At 54.2% G+C, this 20,381-nt stretch overlaps 1 protein-coding gene across 4 annotated transcripts; it reads left to right on the top strand.

The window, feature by feature from the left end:
* Nucleotides 1-1,346: 1,346 nt before the first annotated feature.
* LDLRAP1 (low density lipoprotein receptor adaptor protein 1) lies at nt 1,347-19,618 on the top strand. Of its 4 annotated transcripts, XR_012632201.1 has the most exons (10): nt 1,347-1,533; nt 4,293-4,435; nt 5,997-6,109; nt 8,821-8,935; nt 11,788-11,860; nt 12,300-12,383; nt 13,706-13,836; nt 15,440-15,474; nt 16,624-17,219; nt 17,514-17,626. XR_012632201.1 is itself a non-coding variant. In XM_074894179.1 (9 exons), the coding sequence occupies exons 1-9, from the start codon at nt 1,449-1,451 to the stop codon at nt 16,733-16,735; spliced, it is 891 nt and encodes a 296-aa protein (XP_074750280.1). In that variant the 5' UTR covers nt 1,347-1,448; the 3' UTR covers nt 16,736-17,656. The 4 variants fall into 4 exon arrangements, 3 of the variants coding, with proteins under 3 accessions (XP_074750280.1, XP_074750279.1, XP_074750278.1); XM_074894179.1 differs by having other exon boundaries at nt 16,624-17,656; XM_074894178.1 differs by lacking the exon at nt 16,624-17,219 and having other exon boundaries at nt 1,348-1,533; nt 13,709-13,836; nt 17,514-19,618.
* Nucleotides 19,619-20,381: the final 763 nt, after the last annotated feature.

The raw sequence follows: 20,381 nt of genomic DNA, 5'->3' as shown, positions 1-20,381 counted from the left end.
GGCAAGCGGGAAGCCCTCCAGTGAAATGCAGACTGCTGGAGCTGAGCTTCATCGACGATTTAGTGAAACATGTGAGCTTGTGCTTAAAACCCTGGACTTCAGTTAGGTCTGAGCATGTGCTTAAAGTAAGCTCGGATGCTTAAGTGAGTTGCTGTGCGCAGACGGATCTATGTATACGCTTAAATTTGTTCCTGACACAGTGATTTTTCAGGTTTTTTTGGTATTTGCGTGCTGCTGCCCTTAGAGAGTCCCTCCGGTGTGGTTCGCCCTCAGGGGAAGTTTCTTCTTTCAAGTTTCAGTCACCGTCCCCAGCTCACGCCCTGGGTGCTCAGATTCAAACCAGGCACTAAAAGGAGACGTACCAGCGGCACCATCCTATTTTAGACTGGGCTTTTTGGAAGAGAGACTCTGCTCAACCCTTCCACCACCCGCTCGTGTCCTGTGGAGGGGAACCGGCCGCTGCCATCCTGCTGCCCGGCAGCTCGGCTTGGTGACTCCTACGCATCAGTTCCCGGCTACAAACGTGAGAGGGGATGTTAAAATTTAACTAAAAAGGGATTTTCAATTACACAAATGTTTCTGTGAATAATAGGCTTTGTAAGGCATTATTCTACAAACCCTAAATATGGGGTTTAACCTCCTCATTATTATCCCTTTAATTTCAGAAAGCCTTTGAGGGCCTTAATCTTCCGTACAATTCCGTCCAGGCTGAGCTGAACGCACGCTGGTGGCCGCGGTGACACGGAGGGGCAGCAGGTGCTCGGGCTGACCTTTATCAAACACGATATTAAAATATCGTATCACATTTTCTCATCCCAGGGTGGGGGCAAACGAACACTTCTCGGGGCAAACGCAACTTTTTTGGTGTCTCCTGAGTATGCTGAAGTGGGGCGATTTGGGGGGATGGCGTCATGGAGCCCCGGGAAGGGTTTCCTGGCATGAATCTGGGGGGGACCCCCCCACCCCGGGAGTGGTGGGACCCCCCAGGGAAAGGTGGGACCCCCGTGGAGCTGCTGTTTGCTGCCCCCCCCCCCCCCAGGTGTTTGTAGGGTGGCTCTGGGGATCTCGGGGGTCCCCAAGTCTCCAGCGGGGAAGCGATATGGGGAGCAGCAGATCCCCGCATCTCGGGGAGGGGGGGGGCACCCCCAGATCTCTGCCGAGTCTCGGGGTCCCCGCAGCGCTCTGGGGACCCCGCGGGCCTTTAGGGGAACCTGTCCCCCCCCCTCCCCCCGGGGGGGTCCCCCCAGCCCTGACAAACAGCGGGGGACACCCCCGCAGCCCGGGGGACACCCCCCCCCATGGCGGGGCGGGGCCTGATGACGTCACGGCGCCTGATTTGCATGCGGGCCCCGCCCCCGGACGCGGTCAGCGCTGGCGCCGCAGGAAAGTTTGCGCCGGGGCCGGGAGCGGGGCCGGGGCCGGGGCCGGGGCCGGGGGGGGGCGGCGGGATGGACGCGCTGAAGTCGGCGGGTCGCGCCCTGCTGCGGAGCCCCAGCGTCCACAAACCCTCCTGGGCCGGCGGCCGACACAAGAGTGAGACCCGCCGCCCCGCTTCCCCCCTCTTCCCCCGCCCGCTCCCCCCTGCACCCCCCTTGTCCTGCACCCCCCCTCTCCCCCGCTTCTTCCTTCCCCCCTTCTTCCTTCCCGGCTTTATCCCGCTTCTCACCCCCTGCACCCACTTTTCTCACTCCTTGAGCTTCCCCTTCCTCCCTCCTTTTCACCCTGCTTTACCCCATCCAATTTTTGCATGCCCCCCTGTACCCCCTTTCTGCTGTACTCCTCTCAACCCCCTTTCTGCTTTATTCCTCTCTCTTAAACTTCTTTTTTCACTCTTTAGTCCCTTTTTACCCCCCACTTTGCCCCCCCCCCCCAACTTCCCCCGGCACCCCTTCCCCTGTGCACCAGCAGGGGAGGATGGGGGGGCGGGGGGGCTGTCCGTGTCCCCCAGTGGGTTGGTGGATGGGGGGCTGTCCCCGTCCCCCAGCCTGGGGCAAGGGCTGGAGCCCAGCGGGTGGTTTCTGGCCTCGTCCCACTACTGGCTCCATCACGCAATCGATGGCCCCTGGGCAAGTGGCCACTCGGGCCCTGCCAGGCGTCCTCTCGCTGTGGCCAGGGAAGGGGGGACCAGGCCAGCTGACCCCCACCCTGCCCCGAGCATCGCAGCGGGAGGGTGCCTTGCCCTGCCTGCACCCCTTACCACCCACAACGAGATCAAACTTCTTGATTTTACTAATCTGATGAGATTGACCCGGCATCGTGACGCCTTTTCCCTAGGATTAAGGGCCGGCAGCCACGGGATGCAAAGGGGGCAACTGGCTGGAGGGCGGCCTCGGGGCTTGGGGGGGCTGGGTGACAGATGTGGGGTGCTGCCCCAACGTGGCCTCGCAGGACGTGCCTGGCAGAGAGGCCCCTCGAGATGCAGCAGCCCTGAGTCACCTTGCACCCCCCCCCCCGCCGCTGCCGTGCCCTTGGCTGCGTGGGGGGCATCGCCGTCGCCCCGCGGGACGGACAGACGGACGCACCCGGGGCCTGGGCGCAATCGTTGGCGTTAAGGGGAGGACGGGTGAGGTGGCGGTGAGCGGTGCCAAACAGGACGCATGCAGGAGCATCTTGTCTGTCTGTCTGCCTCGGGTGCTCCTTCCTTTCTGAAAGCGCTTCGGTGGCTGCACTTAAACCACCCCCGTTTCCGTCCTGCGCCAGCACGAGCTGTGGGTGCCCGGGGCCTCGCCGCAGCTGGCATCATCCCAGGCAACGTGGGGTGCTCAGAGGGTGCCCATCCTCGCTGAGGCCCCCCCCAGCTGCGCCGCACGGGATACGGTACCATGGGGACCACAGGGAGCATGCGGCCAGCAGCTCCCCGTCCATCCCCGCACCCCGGCGCGCTCACCTGGCTTCAGCCCCCGAGGGTGGGACAGCGGCAGCACCCTGGGCTTTTGAGAAACCCAGGCTTTTCGCTGGCACCCTCATTTTCTAGCTGGGATGCAAGGTAAACGCAGCATCCAGCCTGTCCTTGGTTTTTCCCTTCCCTCCTCAGGTTTGGGAGCTGTGTGTCAGGTGCGGAGCCCCTGCCCTGCTGCAAACCCTCGTTTCCCCGTGGGATCGCTCCCACCCAGCTTCCATCCCTTCGCCCTCAGCCGGTGCCGGGCTGGCTCACCGCTTGGCACCCGTGCACGGGCGCTGGGAGTGGTGCTGGGGTTTAGGGCTTATCTCTCATCTCGCCTTCGCAGGGAGCTGAGTCACTGGCAGTTACCCCAGGGGCACGTCCGTTCCCCCCCCCCAGCCCCGCAGCCCTGCCTCTCCCGGCACTGCAGGTTTGCGGGGAGCTGCGGAGTTTGGCCCTGCTGAAGGAGACCAAGTACAAGGCAGCGAAGCCTTCAGGGACATGTTTTGTCTGCAGCGAGCAGAGTCTCCTCTCCGGGAGCCCCATTGCTCCCCAGGGCTGTGGTTTGTTGCCTCTTGCTCAAAGCAGGACTCTGCTTAAACACGAGAGCTGCAGATCCTGGGTTGCCAGCTCCGTGTCTGGAAGTTAGCTCCTGCGGTGCAATTTCAGGCCTAGAAATATCCACCTGACTTTCAGTTTAGTCCCAAACTCATCTCTGTCTTGAAGACTTTCCTTCCCACCCCCCCAGCACATAATGGAGGGGGCTGGTGACCTCCTTGGTGATTTCCAGGGGAGAACAGAGACCTTGCTGAGGCTTCACCCGCGCGATGGGCTTCTCAGGGCTGTTGGTGACTGATTTAGCAAGTCGCAGCCACATGCAGCTGTGCGTGGGCTTAGCAAATCCTGCCTTAGTCTCTGTGGGTAGGTGATGCTTAGCCCAGGGTAAGGTTATTGCCGTGCGTGGGGCAGCGCCGAGCCCTCCCCTGCGCCTGGCTGGGGCTGATGCTCAGGATCCCCTTGGTTATGGGGCACTCACAATTAAACTGAGGAGCTGATGGATATTAAAGGATCGCTGCTATCTGCTGTGGCTCGTGGAAAAAATGTTGGCGGTTTGGTTTTGCTGCCTGGGAGAGGTACAGAGGTACGATGATGTCTCCCACGTGAACACCTTGCAGTCACTGTGTGGCTGAAGTGTGCTGTCACCTCCTCCGACAGCTGGGTCTCTGCCCCATCTCCTTCCCCCACCACCTCGTGAAAGCCGTGGCAGCGCTGCGAGCTCCCAGCTGCTCGGGGATGGGAGTCCAGCAGTAGCTAAACCAACACCCTGCTCGTACCTAAACCCTCCCTCGAGGCTTGACAGGGGTATCCTTGTGCATTTGGGAATCCAAGAGCCTCTTTGTTGTCCCTCTAGAGCTCCCGGAGAACTGGACCGATACGCGTGAGACGCTGCTGGAGGGGATGCTCTTCAGCCTCAAGTACATGGGCATGACGCTGGTGGAGCAGCCCAAGGGAGAGGAGCTCTCTGCGGCCGCCGTCAAAAGGATCGTCGCCACCGTGAGTGTCCGTGCTGGAGCAGAGCCCTGTCTCCTGCTGTTCAAACAAGTCTGTCACCAGGGAGAGTTTCCAAAGCCGCAGGTCTGGAGGCAGTGCTGTCCGTCTGCAGGCTGGGGGGTGGCAGGATTGCAGCTCCAGCCCTTCCAGGGGCGAGCAGGCGTCTGGTGGTGTAGGTAGAAACGCAGACGGCAGCACCGGGAAGCCCTTGGGGCCAGCCCCGCAGATGGGGCAGGCAGTGGAAACCTGGTGTTATGTGTCTGAGCTCTGGCTCCTCTTGATAAGCTTGGGTGACCCTGGGTGTGGAAGGACCCTCTGACCTGGTGAAATCAGCCTTCCCCAGGGCCGTCTCTCCTCTTGCAAGGCAGGGACAGCGTTTTGAGTGCGGCCAGCACGTGACTGAGAGCTGGCATGCAGTTCTGGGTTTTTCTTCCCGGGATTTGGAGGGTTAAGAGGAGAAAGAAGCATGACAGCTTGTTCGGATTCCCAGCCAATACAGCTGCTGTCCTGCTGTAACCTCTGATGCAAGAGGGACCAATTTTCAGCCATCTTCTAGCACCAAGCCTCCCTGGAGCCCCTGCTCACCGGGCTCCAAGTAAAATTAACGCTTCTTTAAGCCCTTATAAAACTGAATGAGGCAAAGACCCAATTGTACAGTTAGCCCTCGTAAAACTCAATGGGGTGGCGAACTGTGCTGGGTAATGATGGATCCTTTCCTGGCATGTGCTGAGCTGGACGGGAGGGAAGCGCTCGCATGAAACGGGAGCCGCTGGCAGAGCCCTTCACGTCTGCTCTGATCGACCGAGAACGGAGCCTTTAAATAAAAGCCCCGGGGCCAAGGCCAGCCTTGGAGGGGCAGGACCGACCGCCAGCCCATCTGGACATGGCTCAAGTGAGGTCCCCAGGGAGCAGGGCTGAGGACTAGCTAGCTGTGTTTTTTTTTTTTGGAGAGAAGCTGGGTAGTGAGCTGAACGTAACCTGAAGGCCAAAAGTATGAGACTAGTAAATAAGAGAAGGTGGCACTTAAAAGTCTAGTTACTTTTTAAGCTGGCGTCCTGACCTCGGCACAGGGGATGCTTTGCCACTCGAGCGGGGTTTGGCAGCACAGCTTGAAGCCACCTGCTCCGGAGCCCACGTCCTGCAGGACCATCCTGCTCCCAACACAGCTCCCTTATTCATCCTGGGGTCACCCTCTGCTCCAGAGCTGGCCCTGAAGATAAAACTCACAAAACTCTGGCACTCACGTGGCTCGGCCAGAGCAGCTGTGGCTTTGTGCGAATGGCCACGGGGAAATCCTCCTGCACGTGCTGGGCTGGAAGTACCTCTGCACAGTGTGGGGTAGAGGGTGTGTGTCCTTGTCTCCTTCGTGCCAGCAAAAGTCACTGCTTCAGGGAAGGAAAAGTTTTAATGAGTGCCTTATCACATCTGGTAGTAAATTCAGTCTCTAGTACTAACGAGCGCTATTAATATGCTTATTAGGTAGTGGTATCTGCTCTGCTTGCATACTTTGGATGTATCAGTGTTAAAAGCCTGTAACTTTCCCTTTCCTCTTTCCCTTCCAAAGGCGAAAGCAAGTGGAAAGAAACTGCAGAAAGTGACTCTGAAAGTGTCACCCAGAGGGATCGTGTTAAACGACAGTGGAACGAACGAGTTGATCGAGAACGTCTCCATATACAGGTGGGTGACGGGGTGGGGGATGCACTTCAGTGGGTGCATGTCCCGAGGCTCCTCGTCTGCTCCGGTCTCCACCCAGGCTGGTGCCTCGCTGGCCATCACGTCTTGATGGAAAGCAAAGGTGGGGGCAGGAGGGTGGTTGCTAAATTTAAGGTAAATTTACATCTGGTGCAGTAAGTGTCCAGCCAGGGTAAGGAAAGACGTGATGAACCTGGAGGTGTTGTGCGTGCGGACTGCAGATCCACAGCCAAGCACTCCACGGCCACGCGTGGCTTTACAGCCTGTTTTTGGCAGTAGAAACCACAAAGCATCCGGGGTGGCGGCACGAGTCAAATACGGAGGATGGTCAGAGCGTCTCCGAGCGGGTGAGGGACACGAGTGCCAGAGCCAGGGCTGCCCTCCCCTCGCTGGCACCTCTGCTGTGTTTAAATAGCTCTGAGAAAGAGCAGGGCTGGGACGGCTGTTGACACCCGGTACCGGCGTGGGGAGGGCGAGGATGGATTTTCCCATACCCGCTCCTCTGGCTCTGATGAGTATTTCTTCCAAAGAGGCTGGAGGCAGGCGCAGGCCTGGTGGAACAGGGCTCAGCTCGGACCCGGCCCTTTCCGTCTCCTCCATCCCTTCTCCCTCTACATCCCCCACACTCTGCTTGTGTCCTTCACCTGCTGCTCTGTCCCCCTTTGCTAAAGGTGGGATGGGGAGCACTGGGCCGGGCACTCTCTCTAACCAGACAACTAACCCGCTTGCTTTTCTCCGGTTCAAGCTAAGCAGTCACGTACAGCCACCGGTGCTGAGCCCCGGCCCTCCCCAGGAGATAAACCCGCTGCTAAAGAGCAGAGCTGGGCGAAGCGGCCGCGCCAAAATCGGGATCACTGCGCTGGTGTCAAAGCAGGCAGAGCCACGGGGTTTAAGATGCTGCCTTAAATTTTCCCCAGATGCTTTAACAGCCGTCGATAAAGCTGTTCCTCCCGGTCAGTGCTCATGTACCAGCGTCCCCTCGATTTAGCTGACTGATGTCAGCACGTCCTAAACAGGCTGCTGATGTGGGGACTGATGCTGCTCCCCGGCGCTGTGGGAGCGGAGGTCACGGCCAAAGCTGGGATCTGTGAGCGTCTCCCCACTCTGCGAGCGTGCTCCACCGGTGGCGGTCCCAGGACTGTCCTCTAACACCTCTACTGTCTTCTCTTTGGCTTTTCTATTCACCGGGATGGTGCTGGCTCTGAGCTCCTGCCCCAGGTCATGTGCTGGGGCAGGACGGGGTGGCTGCGGCTAAAACACAGCCACTGTCACTGGACATGCTGCTGCCAGAGGCCTCAGTTGTAAAACTGGCTCGCATCAGAGGCGGGTGCAAGTTATCCCTTCCCTGGAAATTAATTGCAATCAAATATTGAGCTGAGCACTGGGGATTGCTGGAAGGGCCACGTGCCCGTGCAGATGACATTCTGCAGCCTTGTCACGATGATTAAAAGAGCGGCCACACTGTTTTGGGAAAGCTGGGAGGAAGGAGTGAACTTCCAAGTGCCTCTCTAATCCAGAGCACAGCTCAGCTCTGGAAAACAAAATACAGGCCATTGAGCAGAGGCATCCTCACATGCAATGAGAAACTAATGCAGTGTAAATAAATTTTGAATGTGGCTTTTTTTAAGTCCCAGCATTTGTTGGGAACTGGGACCTTCCAGTCCCCTCCCTGCAGACTCTCTGGGGCAGCGAGAGCGGGAGCTGAAGAGGCGACGTGGGCCCATGGGGAAGCTTTCACCAAAGTGTCCCACTTTTTCCTCGGGTTTTCTCTTTCCTTAACACCTGTTTGATCTGTCGCGTGCGCAGGGGAGAGGCTTTGCTTGCTGCTAGCGCCTGCTGCCTCGCACTGAACCTCCGGGGCTGCTCCGGTCTGTGCTCGCTGGCTTCAGACGAGATGCTCAGTCCTGCAGCTCCTGGCATGGACGGACCCGTGGGAGGTGGCAGAGGCTGATGCTACAGGACCTGCTGCCCTGTCACGGCCTGGTCTCCCCAGGCAGGTCAGCCTGTTGCTTTTCCAGAGTTTTGTTTGGTATTTTGGAGCCAGCCCTGCCCTGCCCAGGGCCTTGGAGAGACATGGCCATGCTGGGGATGCTCCAGAGGAGGCTGAGCCTCCTTCCCTGTGTCCCTTGTGCTCAGGGGTCTCGGAACATCTGCTACTGCGGATCTCGGAGCGTGAACTTCAGCCTTTCCAACAGCTTTTCTTAGCCACCCCCTGCATCAATTTCTTTCCCTGGTTTGAGCCTCAAGATTAAATCGTAGGCTGAGAACAAGTCCTTCTCTCTCCTTGCAAGCTTATCCTCCAAGAAAAATCTTGCAAGTCTCTCTTCTGAAGGCAGAGTGTTTGTCAGGCATGGTCCCAGGCTGACACACTGCAGTCTTTACCTTCTCTAACCTGTCCTGTCCTGCAAGGTGAAACATTTTCTCTCCTGCCTCTGTGTGTGATGCACCTGGTTCACACCGTGGCTGCGGGAGTCGCTCTGGGCTTCTCTTATGCTCAAGCCAGTGGCATCAACTCCTCTGCCTTGGGCAGGAGTTGCACTGAAGCCTGGTAACACTCCTGTGCTCCCTCTGCCTTCCCTGCTTGGCCCCAGAGCTGGAAGCCCTGGGGTAGGCGCTTGCTGGCAGGTCAGAGGAGGGGTTGGTTGGTCTCCCTTGTGTGCAGTGCCCCGGACAAGACGTTTCGTTCTGTCTTTCAGGATATCCTACTGCACGGCAGACAAGATCCACGATAAAGTGTTTGCCTACATTGCCCAGAACCAGCTCAATGAGAACCTGGAGTGCCATGCCTTCCTCTGTACCAAACGGAAAATGGTCAGTCCAGAGGAAGAAATGGGGATGTGGCTGTAGGAGGAGGAAGCAGAGAGGGGCTGCGCTGGTGAGATAACGGCTCTGCCCCTAATTAGAGAGGGGGGGGGCCCTGCCCCAGCAAACGGCCACGGGAGAGCACCCACCCTCCTGCTGCCCTCACCGCCGGCCCACAGGCACTTCATCCTGGCACTGCCTGGCCATCGTTCGCTCACGTGCGGGCGTAACTCTGGGCTGGATCCAGCCCATCGTCTCGGCGCAGGTAAAAGCCTTTCTGCCCCAAGGTCTGGGGCAGGGCTGAGAGGACCTGGCCCTGTGCTTGCCCCTGAAACCCCCCTGCTGTGCTGCAGTCCCAGCTGCTGGGACTCTTCCCAGCTCAGCATCCACTTGCCCGGGCTGCCGGAGCCCATCTGAGCCCGGTGTGCGGAGAGGCTTTGGCAGGCGGGGAGGTCTCCGGGGAGGCTGGCAACGAGGTGCCCGGGGGTGGCCTCCTTGATGGGAGGCATTTAGCCAGCGGTTCTGGGCTCGCCACCCTGGCTTCCCTCCATTTCTTCCCATTGAAGCTCCTTATCCAATTTTCAGCGGCGTCTTTGCAGACGGGGCTGTATTCTCCCCATGGGAGCAGCGCAGGAGACCCCGCTGCGTGCCCGAGGATGGGGCATGGAGCAGAGACCTGCCTATAGAAAACGGTCTCTGGCTCTTGCTTTGAACCTGCTCGTGAGATTTTTTTCCTGCTGATTCAGTGCATCAGGCTGGGCAGGGAACCAGCCCTGATGAGCTGGCGAGGGGGAGAACTGGGTCACTGGGCACCAGCTGCAAGTGGGGCAAGGAGAGCCCTGGGGGTCTCCCCATTGGAGCCAAAGCTGGGGCTGAGCCCCCTCCCTGAGCAGGAAGGGGCTTTAGGGGAGAGGAAGGGCAGGTCAGATCCCTCTGCCCGCAGAAATCCTTCCCCTGGTGCCTGTCGCAGAGCCCGAATGCAGAATGGGATCTCCCGAATCCACAGGGAAATGAAGCTCCCGAGAGCCATTCCCACCTGGTGCATCCCGGCGTGGTGATTCCTGGGTCCTTACGGGCATCCCTGTGCCCGGAGCGTGGCCACTGCAGCTCTGTTAATATTCCACCCTTCTCCCAGTGCCTTTTTTTTTTTTTTTTTTTTCCCGGGGAGAGAATAATGGAAGCTACAAGTTGTCTCTCCTTTCTGTGGTGTGCGCTCCCATCCTTGCACGGCGAAGATAAGCCTCGCTCTGCAAATTAAAATTTAAATCTCTCCAGTGCTAAAAGAATTATCTCAGTGGTACATCAGCTCAGTGCGTCTCCCTCAAATAAAGTTCTCCAAGGCCTTTTGTGGCAAAAACTAGAAATATTTTTTTTTTCCTTGTCTATAAAATGCGTGAATGACATGTGGGTAAGGTGATGCCCTGCTCCCAGACAAGGGTCTGTCCCTGCCCCAGGGCAGGGTCCCTGAGTGTACGCACAGCTACCAGTCATGGACATATAATTAGTCCGTATTTTTAGTTCATGGGTAATTCTCAACGGTAGCTGGGTCTATTAAACTTGATTCAGATGTGACAGCTTAAATTGTAAACAGCTGTGAGGAGTTTCATACTTAATTACCATATTTAAGTTTTTGCCATAAAGCGTTTGCACTTCCATCAAAGATGTAAATAGCTCCGACATTCAAATGAGCTCTCCTGCTTTGCGAGGCTTAATTGGCACCCACAGGTTTGCTGGGTCTCCCTGTCCCCCTCCGGCTTTTGGGGGACACCTGTGCTCCGTTTGCGCTCCCCCCACGTCTCCGTGCTCCGAGCTACCAGGGGCTGCGGGTTACAGACCCGGATCTGGGTTGGTTTAGTTTGCAACTTCATAAAACAAACTCACGCCTCAAGGCTCCTGCGGCGCGCCAGCCTTGCAGAGTGTTACTCGTTATCTCCTTGCACTTAAACTGCTCGTGAGCTCTGCCTTCTCCTAATGAAACTGGCATTTATGTCACTATTTATACATCTCCAGCAACTCAGGCTATTTAAGGTGGTGGGTTTTTTTAACGCTGCTCAAGCTTTCAGCTTGGGGAGGAGTGGGGGGGCTGAAGGGGAAGGTGTCCCTGCTCCTGCTGTGGCCCTGGCTGTGGTCGAAGCCAGCGAGACCCCGGCTTAGCTCGGGGGAGCCAGGGGAGGACCCTGGGGTCTCTTGTCCTGCCTCTTAAGATCATTCCCTGTCAGAGAGCGCTGCAAATTCGTGGCGTTTTACCCCGTTGCTCTCAGGGTCCCTGTGCGTGCGGTCGCGCGCGGTGCCGGAGGACCGCAGCTCTGCATGTCCCTCCCCAGCATCAGTGTGGCCGACAGCGGCGTGGGCCAGGGCTCGGCCCGGGCACTGATTCCCTTTGAGGTGTTGGTGGTTGTGGTGGGTGATGCTCTGCGGTGGGTGCGGCCCAGCCCAGCCCTGGGGAGCGGGGAGCCACGTCCCTCGGGGAGCTGCAAGGACGAGCCGGGGCCGTGCGACACTTGTGTTGTTTAGATGACGCTGAGGTGTGGGGTGCAGGAAGAGCTGCACGTGCCCCGCGGCCAGGAGCAGCTCTTCCCTCGCCATCCGTCGGCACGGTGCCTGTGACAGCCACGTCCCTGCCTCCTCCATCTTCCCATTACACCTAAAGACGTGTCTACAACGAGCTGCGTGTCCTACACAGAGCAAGTCTCTGCTTCCATCAATATTTGATCACCCCTCCCCAGCCAGGCGGGGAGCATGCAGAGCAGAGGACTGGTTGGATCCAGGTTAATGTGAATCTGCAAAGCAAAACCTCCAAGTGATTTAAATCTACATGAGGCCCCGTTGATTAATGTGCTGCCTCGCTGCTCTCTTTCCAGGCGCAAGCGGTCACCCTCACTGTAGCCCAAGCCTTCAAAATCGCATTTGAGTTCTGGCAAGCGGCTAAGGAAGGTGAGTTTTTTTCCTCTCTTCCCACTCTTCATGTGAAAATTCAAGGGATGACTTTAGGATTTTTCCAGCTTTCCAGTGCCTTTTGCCCTTGCCCTCCAAATTTCCAGGCTGCTGTTAAGGTTGGTCCAACCTCTGGTGTGATTTAAGGCATCTTTGAGGTTTCTCTCGACAGCCTTGTAAATCCAGCCAAATTTTGGCTGCGCTTCTTTCTTGCAGGCGAGGTGTGGAGGACCTGGTGCTTGTGATACCTCAGAGCCCTGCTGCTGTCAGGATTTTTGCTTTCACCTTCCATGAGATTATAAAACTTATCTAGAGCCTGGGCTGCTGTGGGCAGAGGAGACCTGGTGGCCCATCCTAGCTGTCCCCCCTGTCCCTCCTCCCTAAAAGCTTGCAGGGAAGTGCTCTGCAGGCAGTGACAGGGTCTCCTTTTTTTTTGCAGAGAAGGAAAAGCGGGAAAGGTCCATCTTGGAAGGAGAAGGGACAAGCAGCCCCAGCTCGGAAGCCCCTGCCCACCCCGACGCATGTAAGTCACCAACAGCAGAGCTTTGGTTCGAGCTCAGGGATGGGGAACAGCCGGAGGTTTGAGGGGTTTTCCCTGAACGGGGCAGGCTCCTGGGCGGGCTTTGAAGACCAGCAAGGAGCAAACACTTGTCGTAGTGGAGATGTTGCCCTCGGCAGAGTGCTTGGGATGCAGTGGCCACCTGCCAAGTCCTTTCATCTCCCCCTTAAATATCTCATACAGCCCCTCATACACAGCTGCTGCCACCCCAAATCTGTTTACTTCTGCCCCAGGCAAATTGGCCGTAATGTCTTCATAAGCTTAGCATGGACCCCCACATGCTAAGTTTGATTTTAGGTTTGCCTCAGACCCGAAACACTTGCCATCCCATTGGCTGAAGGAGATGGACACCCAGGTGCCACTCTGCCTCCGGCTTCCCTAAGGAAGGAGACATGCGTGAAAATAAAACAATTAAATAGTAAACCCCCTCATAATTCAGTGCCTGGCTGTGGGTCCTCTCCTGCCTCTGAAACACAAGATGCATAACCAGGGAGAAGTGGGACAAAAGGCTAATCTCTCTGCCATGCTGGCCATGGAGATAAGAGGATTTGGCACAGAGGAAAATAGCATTAAACTGGGCATCCTTCCAGCCTGCCACGTCTCGTTTCTTCATGTGAAGGCCCAGGACTGGAGGAATCTGTCACAAATGGTGGCACATTGGGATAAGTGAGGCCCAGGGCTGCCATGCGTGTAGGAATGGGCTCCGGCATCGATGCTCTACAGCTGGGGCACTTCTGCATCTGCCCTCACTGCAGGGTGACGGGGAGGATTTGAGGCTTCCCTGAAACAACCCAGCCTGCGGAGTACTGGCAGCCCTCAAGCTATAAACTGTTCTTCACCCAGTGCAGGGTTTGCCCTTGGTCCTATAAAATGATGATGTGTCTTTGTAAAGTGCTGAATCGATGCGTGGGCTGAGCTGAGGCTGTCGCCCAGGGCCTGTTTGCGCCCTGGGCTTGGGATGTGCTGGGGTGGGACGTGTCAGCTTTGCCTGGGGCTGATCCTGACTCACCCTGAACATAAGCGGGTACCCAGGAGCCTCCCCTGATGGCTGCTGGAGGGACGAGCCAGCCGATCCTCAGTCCCCTGATCTGAGCATCACAAATTATTCAGGCTGAAACCACATCCCCCACTGGGATGAATGCAGCTTCTCCGTGCTGAAATTTGGGGGCATCCTGAAGGAATTTGATTCCCCTCTTGAGGGGAAGTGATTCCTGCAAAAAGGCTTGGTCTCGTGTTATCTCTGTTCTCCCCTCCCCTGCCTCATTCCCTCTCTGCTCTGTTCACAGCAGCAGCCACGGGGAACTTGCTGGATTTAGAAGATCCTGCCAAATCGCCCCTGACCAGCAGCGCAAACTCCCCACACTTAGATAACAGCATGTTTGGGCCCAGCTCCTCTGTAAATAACAACGTGGTGTGGGTAAGTGCCACCGCCGCATCTGCCGAGCCGGGGGGATGTGATGTCACCTCCATTTCGTGTGTTCCAGACCCCTTCATGGGCCTTTTTCTTGGCTAAACCCCCTCCCCGGGAGCTCTGGGGTGACTGAGCCGTTCAGGGAGGGTTTCAGAGATGCCGAGCAAGCTGGATTTCGGTGTCCTACTCAGAATGATCGATCAGTGTTCAAGTACCTACTGCCCTTTTTAGGCTCTGTAAATAAAAACGAGATTGCAAGGCACTCTGAGAAACGCTGCTGTCAGATAATTGAATATTACTTATTCTTGAGCAGCATTTCTCAGTGGTTTGTCACTTAATTGAGAGACCACCTAACTGCTCTGTTCAGGGGAAAAAATCATTATGTTGATGGCTTTTGTTTACTGTTCACTAAAACCAGGTTATATTTATAGTCGTTATTACTCTTATTTTCCCCTTGTTCTTGTTTGCGGCTGTATCTGGATTGTATGAGCACGGGTGGCTTCTCTAAAACGCCCTCAGTCATCTGGGTTAATTGTTTCGTGGACCATTAATAGAAAAATAACAACCCAGTCCGTGTGCCTGGGTGTGCATCCCTCAGGGAGCCTCCGTGCCCAAGCGCTCCATCACCGACTGAGCTGGGGCTGATCTTTGAAGCCCCACTTGACCCGGGACCTCCCTGCCACCGTTTTTTGGAGAATTGAATGATAAAGGCCTTTGCCTGGAGCCTGTTTCTTGAGTCTGCTGGGTCTGAGCCTGCGGCTTTTCAGGTTAAACCTGAAGATCAGCTCTAAGTCATATCAAATCCTGGAGGCTTATCAGCGGTCTCCAATCCCTCCCTTCTTGCAGAGTTTTCATACTTTCCATATTACATTAAGTCTGTAAGTGCATCACAGGATTTTGGGAATAGTCAGTTCTGTCCATAGCAAAGCTCTCGCCCAGAGCCCATCCTCCTGCATGGGAAACGTTCCTCCCCCAGGCAACTCAGATGCTTTCCCTGGGAAACCCGAAGAGCAGATCAGAGATAAAGGATCGCAGAGCTGCTTTCAAGCAGCTCAAGTCTCCCCTGGGCTGGTGCAGAGTTGCTTTCTGGTTCCTGATCCAGAAAAGCCCCGAGGGATGCCCAGAGCACCTTGCCGAGCTCTGTCCAGGTCCCTCCTCTTAGCAGGTACCCACAGCAAGTTCCACGGGAGAGCTGGAAGAGCCAGGGGCTGTGGTTAACCCCAGAGCAGGACATGGGCCAGTTGATGGGCCAATTCCAGGCCATGCAGGGCAGAATTAGCCTGATTTGGAGATGGTGGGAAACGGCCAAGCCCCTGCCCCATCCCTGGGCTGCGAGGGGAGTGTAGCATCCCCCACCCTGGAATCTGTTCTTAGGAAGCCAGGACCACCCGGAGTTATGCCTGATACCCTGGGGCTTGTGCAGAGTGAGATAAAAGCTGCCCGAGGAGGCAGATTGCCAGGAGGAGCATTGCTTTAGGCACTCGGAAGTCAATACATATATATATATTTTTTTTGTCTGCCATGCTCAAGTGTGGAGCCAGATCTCTAAATACACTTTTGTGCGTTCTCTTAGCAACTACTTCTCTCTCTTTTTATCTCTTTAACAAAGGAAATGGATGATGGTCTCGACGAGGCATTTTCAAGGTAATTCTAATAACTCCCTTTACAAGTTCATGCCACCAGGGACCAGCCCGGGAGACTTGACTAGTGACTGGCTTTTAATAAAGCTTCTAATCTAATCAGCTGCTGTGATCTGACCTAGGCAGCTGCCCCATCAGTGCCTCAGCTGTTAATTGAAAGATAGGCTTTGAGGCTGGCTGATAAGCCAAATATTTTGACAACCTTTTAAGGATGGAGAGAAGCTGTATGTGATAGGGAATTTAATTCCCTAAGCAGTTGGTGTGTCCGCTCCTGCTTGCCAGGGTGGTTTGAGGCTGCCTGTTCCCAGCTCCCGTGTTAGCTGTGGTGATGCTGGGACCAGATTCTGGCACGGAGGACTCTGCCCTTCCTCGCCCCTCTGTGAGGTTTGGACTAACCCTGGGATTTCGTTCCTGTCTGTCCCCAAACCAAGAGCAACTGCTGAGGGAGCTTCCCTGCTCCACCGGTCTTTGTTGCAGTGTGGTTGCATCAGGGCGACTCTGATGCACCAATTTTGAATTCATGCACCTGAGCACGTTCAGAGTTTGGAGCTTCACGTGGCTTAGTTCGCTTCCCAATCCAAATTAAGAGCTTCCCTGCACATGCATGCCAAGCAGTCCAGCAATGTTAAACAAATCCGTTTTCTTTCAGGGGAGTTTTCCTGCCTGTCCTCGTGCAGTCAGGTCCCTGCGGGGTGATGGGGATGCTTTAGTTTATGTGGGTCCCGTCCTCCAGATCAGGGCATGAAGCCACCTGGCCACCGTTCGGGCAGCACCAGCTGTGGAGGCCCCAGTTTGGGCAAAGAGCTGCCCTGGGTGCAGATGCTACAGGCAGCAGAGAGCTGCCAGGCCTCCTCCTCCTCCTCTGGCTGGGAGGTGCTGAGAGACAGAGTCAGGCAGTGGCAGGGCTGAGCCCAGCACCGTCACCTCCCCGAGAGCCGCTCGCCTCTGCCGGGGTTTGCAGCAGCACAGAAAAAATGCTCAGCCCTAAGGAGACAGACCTTCGTGTCTTGTTTGGCACTCGGGAATGATTTACAGCTTCTGCTTGCACGGTAGCCCTGTCCCAGGTTGTGTCTGATAAAGGGGCTGCTTGAATTTATGTCTTAATGTCATGTATCTTCTTCACCTCTGTTCCTTGCCCTACTTAATTAAGCAGGTTGGTTGTGGTTTTTTGTTTTGCATTGCTGGATGCCGAGCTGTCGCATCACCCTTGGCCTTCTGGTGACTCAGTATTTGGACTGCTCATCCACCGAGGCGGATGCTTCTGAAAGCGTTCCTGCCACATCATCATCGCTGGACACTTTTCTTCTTTATTGAAAAAGTGTGCGTGGCTAGTTTAATCTGAGGCTTATTCGACACCATGCCTCCCCTGGATGAAACACCAAATATTTGAGTTAACCTTTGGCCCTCGGAGAATTGATGCTGCAGTGTTACATTTTCACAGAAGTATTTAATAACACAACAACAAACTGGGGCTTGTTAGGTTTTGTGAAACATCTGGGATGTGCTGAGGTGAAGGCCTCTTAAAGCTGATCCTGTGGGCTGTTAACCGTCATCCGCTGTGTCTTAACCCAAAGAGTTAAGTGCTGGGGCCGGGGAGCGCGGCGGGCAGCGAGCTGCAGCACCCGCTGCGTGTCCAGACACACCACCATGAAAATTGAGTCATTGCAATGAGGCTGCTCCTTTGGTCAACAGAGCCTTTACGCTGAGATAAGATCCCAGCTAACGATGCACCCGCCAGCAATAGCTCAGGTGAGGAAAATGGCACCGTTCTGCCAGACCATTAATATACGGGATGTCCAGCCTACAAATTCCCTGGATGCCTGTAGGGGAGACGTTAGGATAAACCAGCAGCAAAACTGCAACAAACTTGAGAGAGCTGCAAATGTTACGTGCCAGCTCTCCCCTTACTGAATTATTTCTTTCTGTTGGAGGATTTTGAAATGTAGAACTGCAGCTAGGGTTCGGCATTATGGATGCACCAAGCATCCAGGCTATAAACTGCACGGATTTGTGTTCTTACTTTCTGGTTTTTTCTCCTCTTAGACTGGCTCAGTCGAGAACAAACCCTCACGTCCTCGACACGGGACTGACGGCTCAAGACATCCAGAGTGCAGAAACGCTCTCACCTGTAGACTGGAACAAAATAGATTCCAACACAGGCGAGAAAGATGATCTGTTCATGTTTTGAGGTCAAATGCATCTAAGAGCTGACAAGAGAATAACCACTAAAAGCCTATGGAGTGAATCATGCTGTTCCAGGTGCTGTACGCAAGGGACTCTTCTGAGGGCTCTTCACCAAGTCAGATGATGTTACAGCACAGTTTAGACCAAAGCTTTAGAAATCTAATGCAGATTTTTGTACCTTGCTTTTATCTAAACCACGAGATGCTCTTGAACATATTTATTCATAGCTGTTACAGTTTACATATATTATTGGAAGGTGTGTAGAGCATCTACAGTATTATGTGGCAATATACCAGGGAAGAACCTTCAGCAGTGCCTGTCCCTCTCTGAAAAAAGACTATGCAACACCAAAGTCTCTCTGTATATACTTTTCTAGACAAAGGTTTGCAGATGCAAATGCAATTGCAAGCACAACTGTTACTAATCCACTGTTTCTTGAACAACACATCACCTGCCTAGGCGGAGAGGAGGAGATTTGCAGCAGCTGCTAACAGTGTTAAAATCAAAGAGGTAGCAGAGATCTTGCTTTTGTTGTGAATGTCTGTGATACTCTCACAGTTGTCAATCACCCCTCTTGTGTTCTGGCTGTTTCTTTGCCAGCTTTGTATGGGAATTGACACTTTTTTACCCAAAGACTCTACGAAGTTTTGCACTTTAAAAACTTGAACTGAAAGCAATGGTCCGAATTGTCAAGGTAAGCAGTGCCTGTAACTTCTCTTCAGAAGCTATTTACCCCAAAAAATCCCCAACCCCACAATGCTGCAGGTTTGTTTCAAAACTGACTACTCACGTGCACCATTTCTGATGGGATTCGAAATACTGAGGCTCCGTTGCACTGTTGGCTTTAAAATCAAAACCACCAGGGAGTAACAATTTGTTTTGCTAAAGCGTGTTGAAAGTTGCAGGTTGGGTGAACCCAGTAGCAATAGATCTGTGTTCTTAGCTCTGCTAAGTGGATTTGGCTGTGCATGCCTTTTTACTGTCTCAAAACCATTTGGTTGTTGCTCACTCAATAGACTCAAATGGAATTGGATTAAGCAAGACCAATACCTGGATGTTCAATTAGCAAGAGGTGCCCCTTCCAGCAGTATTCCGATCCTCTTCCCCCCCAACAGCCACATCTCCCGTGAGGCTTGGGGAGCTGTCTTCATCTGCTCCTGGAATTGAAAATAAGTAATGGAGGTATAAAGCTTATGCTAATTAAAAGATTAAGTTTAATGATCCTAAATAGTCACACTGACAGTTTGCAGTGTTTGTGGCCTTATGTGAAGTATACTAATCTGTTTTATAGATTTGTAACTTGGTTTTGAAACACTAATTCATTCCCCAGATAGCTCTTTATAACTCTCTTAAAACTGCTTGCAGGAAAAAAAAAAAAGAAAAACCTCTTTGTCAGCTGTAAGAATTTATTAGGAAACAGCTGAGTGACTCTAACTTAGATTTGATTTTTTTTTTTTTCCCCCTAAGTGTTATTGTGATAAGGTATCGAGGACTTGTGAAGCTGACTCATCATGTCTCTTAATAAAATGTGTGCTCTGTTTATCCTGCAAAATTGTGTTTAAAGTAATTTTATGTCTTGAAACTACTGTGCCCATGACTTACTTGATCTTACGTGTAGCATCAGTCTCTTGCGATGGAAAGAATTATTCCAAGTTTATCCGTGCTACAGAGGCACACGGTAGAGACATGAACCTACTGCGTAAGCGATGCCAGAACTGTGCAGAGTGGTTGTAGCAAGCGCCTCGTCCCGACCCCGAGGAGCGGTGCTCTCCCCGGGAAAGAGCTCAGGCTGTAGGAATGGGCCGTGAGGATTTCTCTGATCTTTCTCCTTTTCTAGAGACTCTAGGAGCATATATTGAAATGCACAATACTATATATGTATATATATAGTTTTTTTAAGAAAACCTTATGCTGTAAAGAATATCTGTACCGAGGAAAATAAAAGTTCTACCATTTTTTTTGGAGTCTCTGTGCTGGTGACTTTATTTTTACCATGGTTCCTTCAATGTGTAGAAGCCTTTGTATTTCTAACTGGTTGAATTCTCCATCTCCCTTGATGCATAGCAGTAAGATTGGAAGCATCCACGGGAGGTTTCTGTCCATTGAAGGCTGTTTCCAGGGCCACCCAGGCGAGAAGTTGGCTGCAGTTAGACACTAGTCCATGGTGCTGCCTCCAGGAAACATGGGACTGGATGTGGCTGTGAGTAAATCTGTCCCTGCCTGAGCCCCTGTGTCGCTGGATTGGCCTCCAGGTAAGGGTGTGACAGCGGATGAGAAGAGGGAGGTTGGTGCTTTGGGCTTGTCTGCAGATCAATGTGGTGCTGGTAACATCAAAAACCAAAATCTTAATTGACAGAGTTTTTGAGTCGCTGTGCAAAGTGCTTCTCCCTTGGGGGGAGTTTAATTTGTACAGCTGCTTTTTAAAAACAGCCCAGAGAGCCCAACACAGCCCTGTGTGCTTGGCCTCTCCCTGCAATTCCTGCCTTTGCTGCCTGCGAGCGTGGAGCGACTGGGCTCCCGCAGCTACCGGCTAATCGGCTGGGAAGCACACGGAGAAATTCATTTGGGGATGCTGACAAAAAGATTAAACCTGCGTGTACCGCCACGCTCCCTTTGCAGTGTGGAGCTGGGCTGCAGGCAGAGCAAAGGGGCTTTGCAGAGATGCCTCTGTTCCGACAGTGTTAGACTAACCAAAAAAAAAAAAATTCAATAAAAGTTCATTTTTCT

Source organism: Strix uralensis, chromosome 25 (genome assembly GCF_047716275.1).
Source record: "Strix uralensis isolate ZFMK-TIS-50842 chromosome 25, bStrUra1, whole genome shotgun sequence".
Taxonomy (NCBI): domain Eukaryota; kingdom Metazoa; phylum Chordata; class Aves; order Strigiformes; family Strigidae; genus Strix; species Strix uralensis.
Note: the sequence above shows the minus strand (reverse complement) of the source record. Positions and strands in the feature narration are given on the sequence as shown.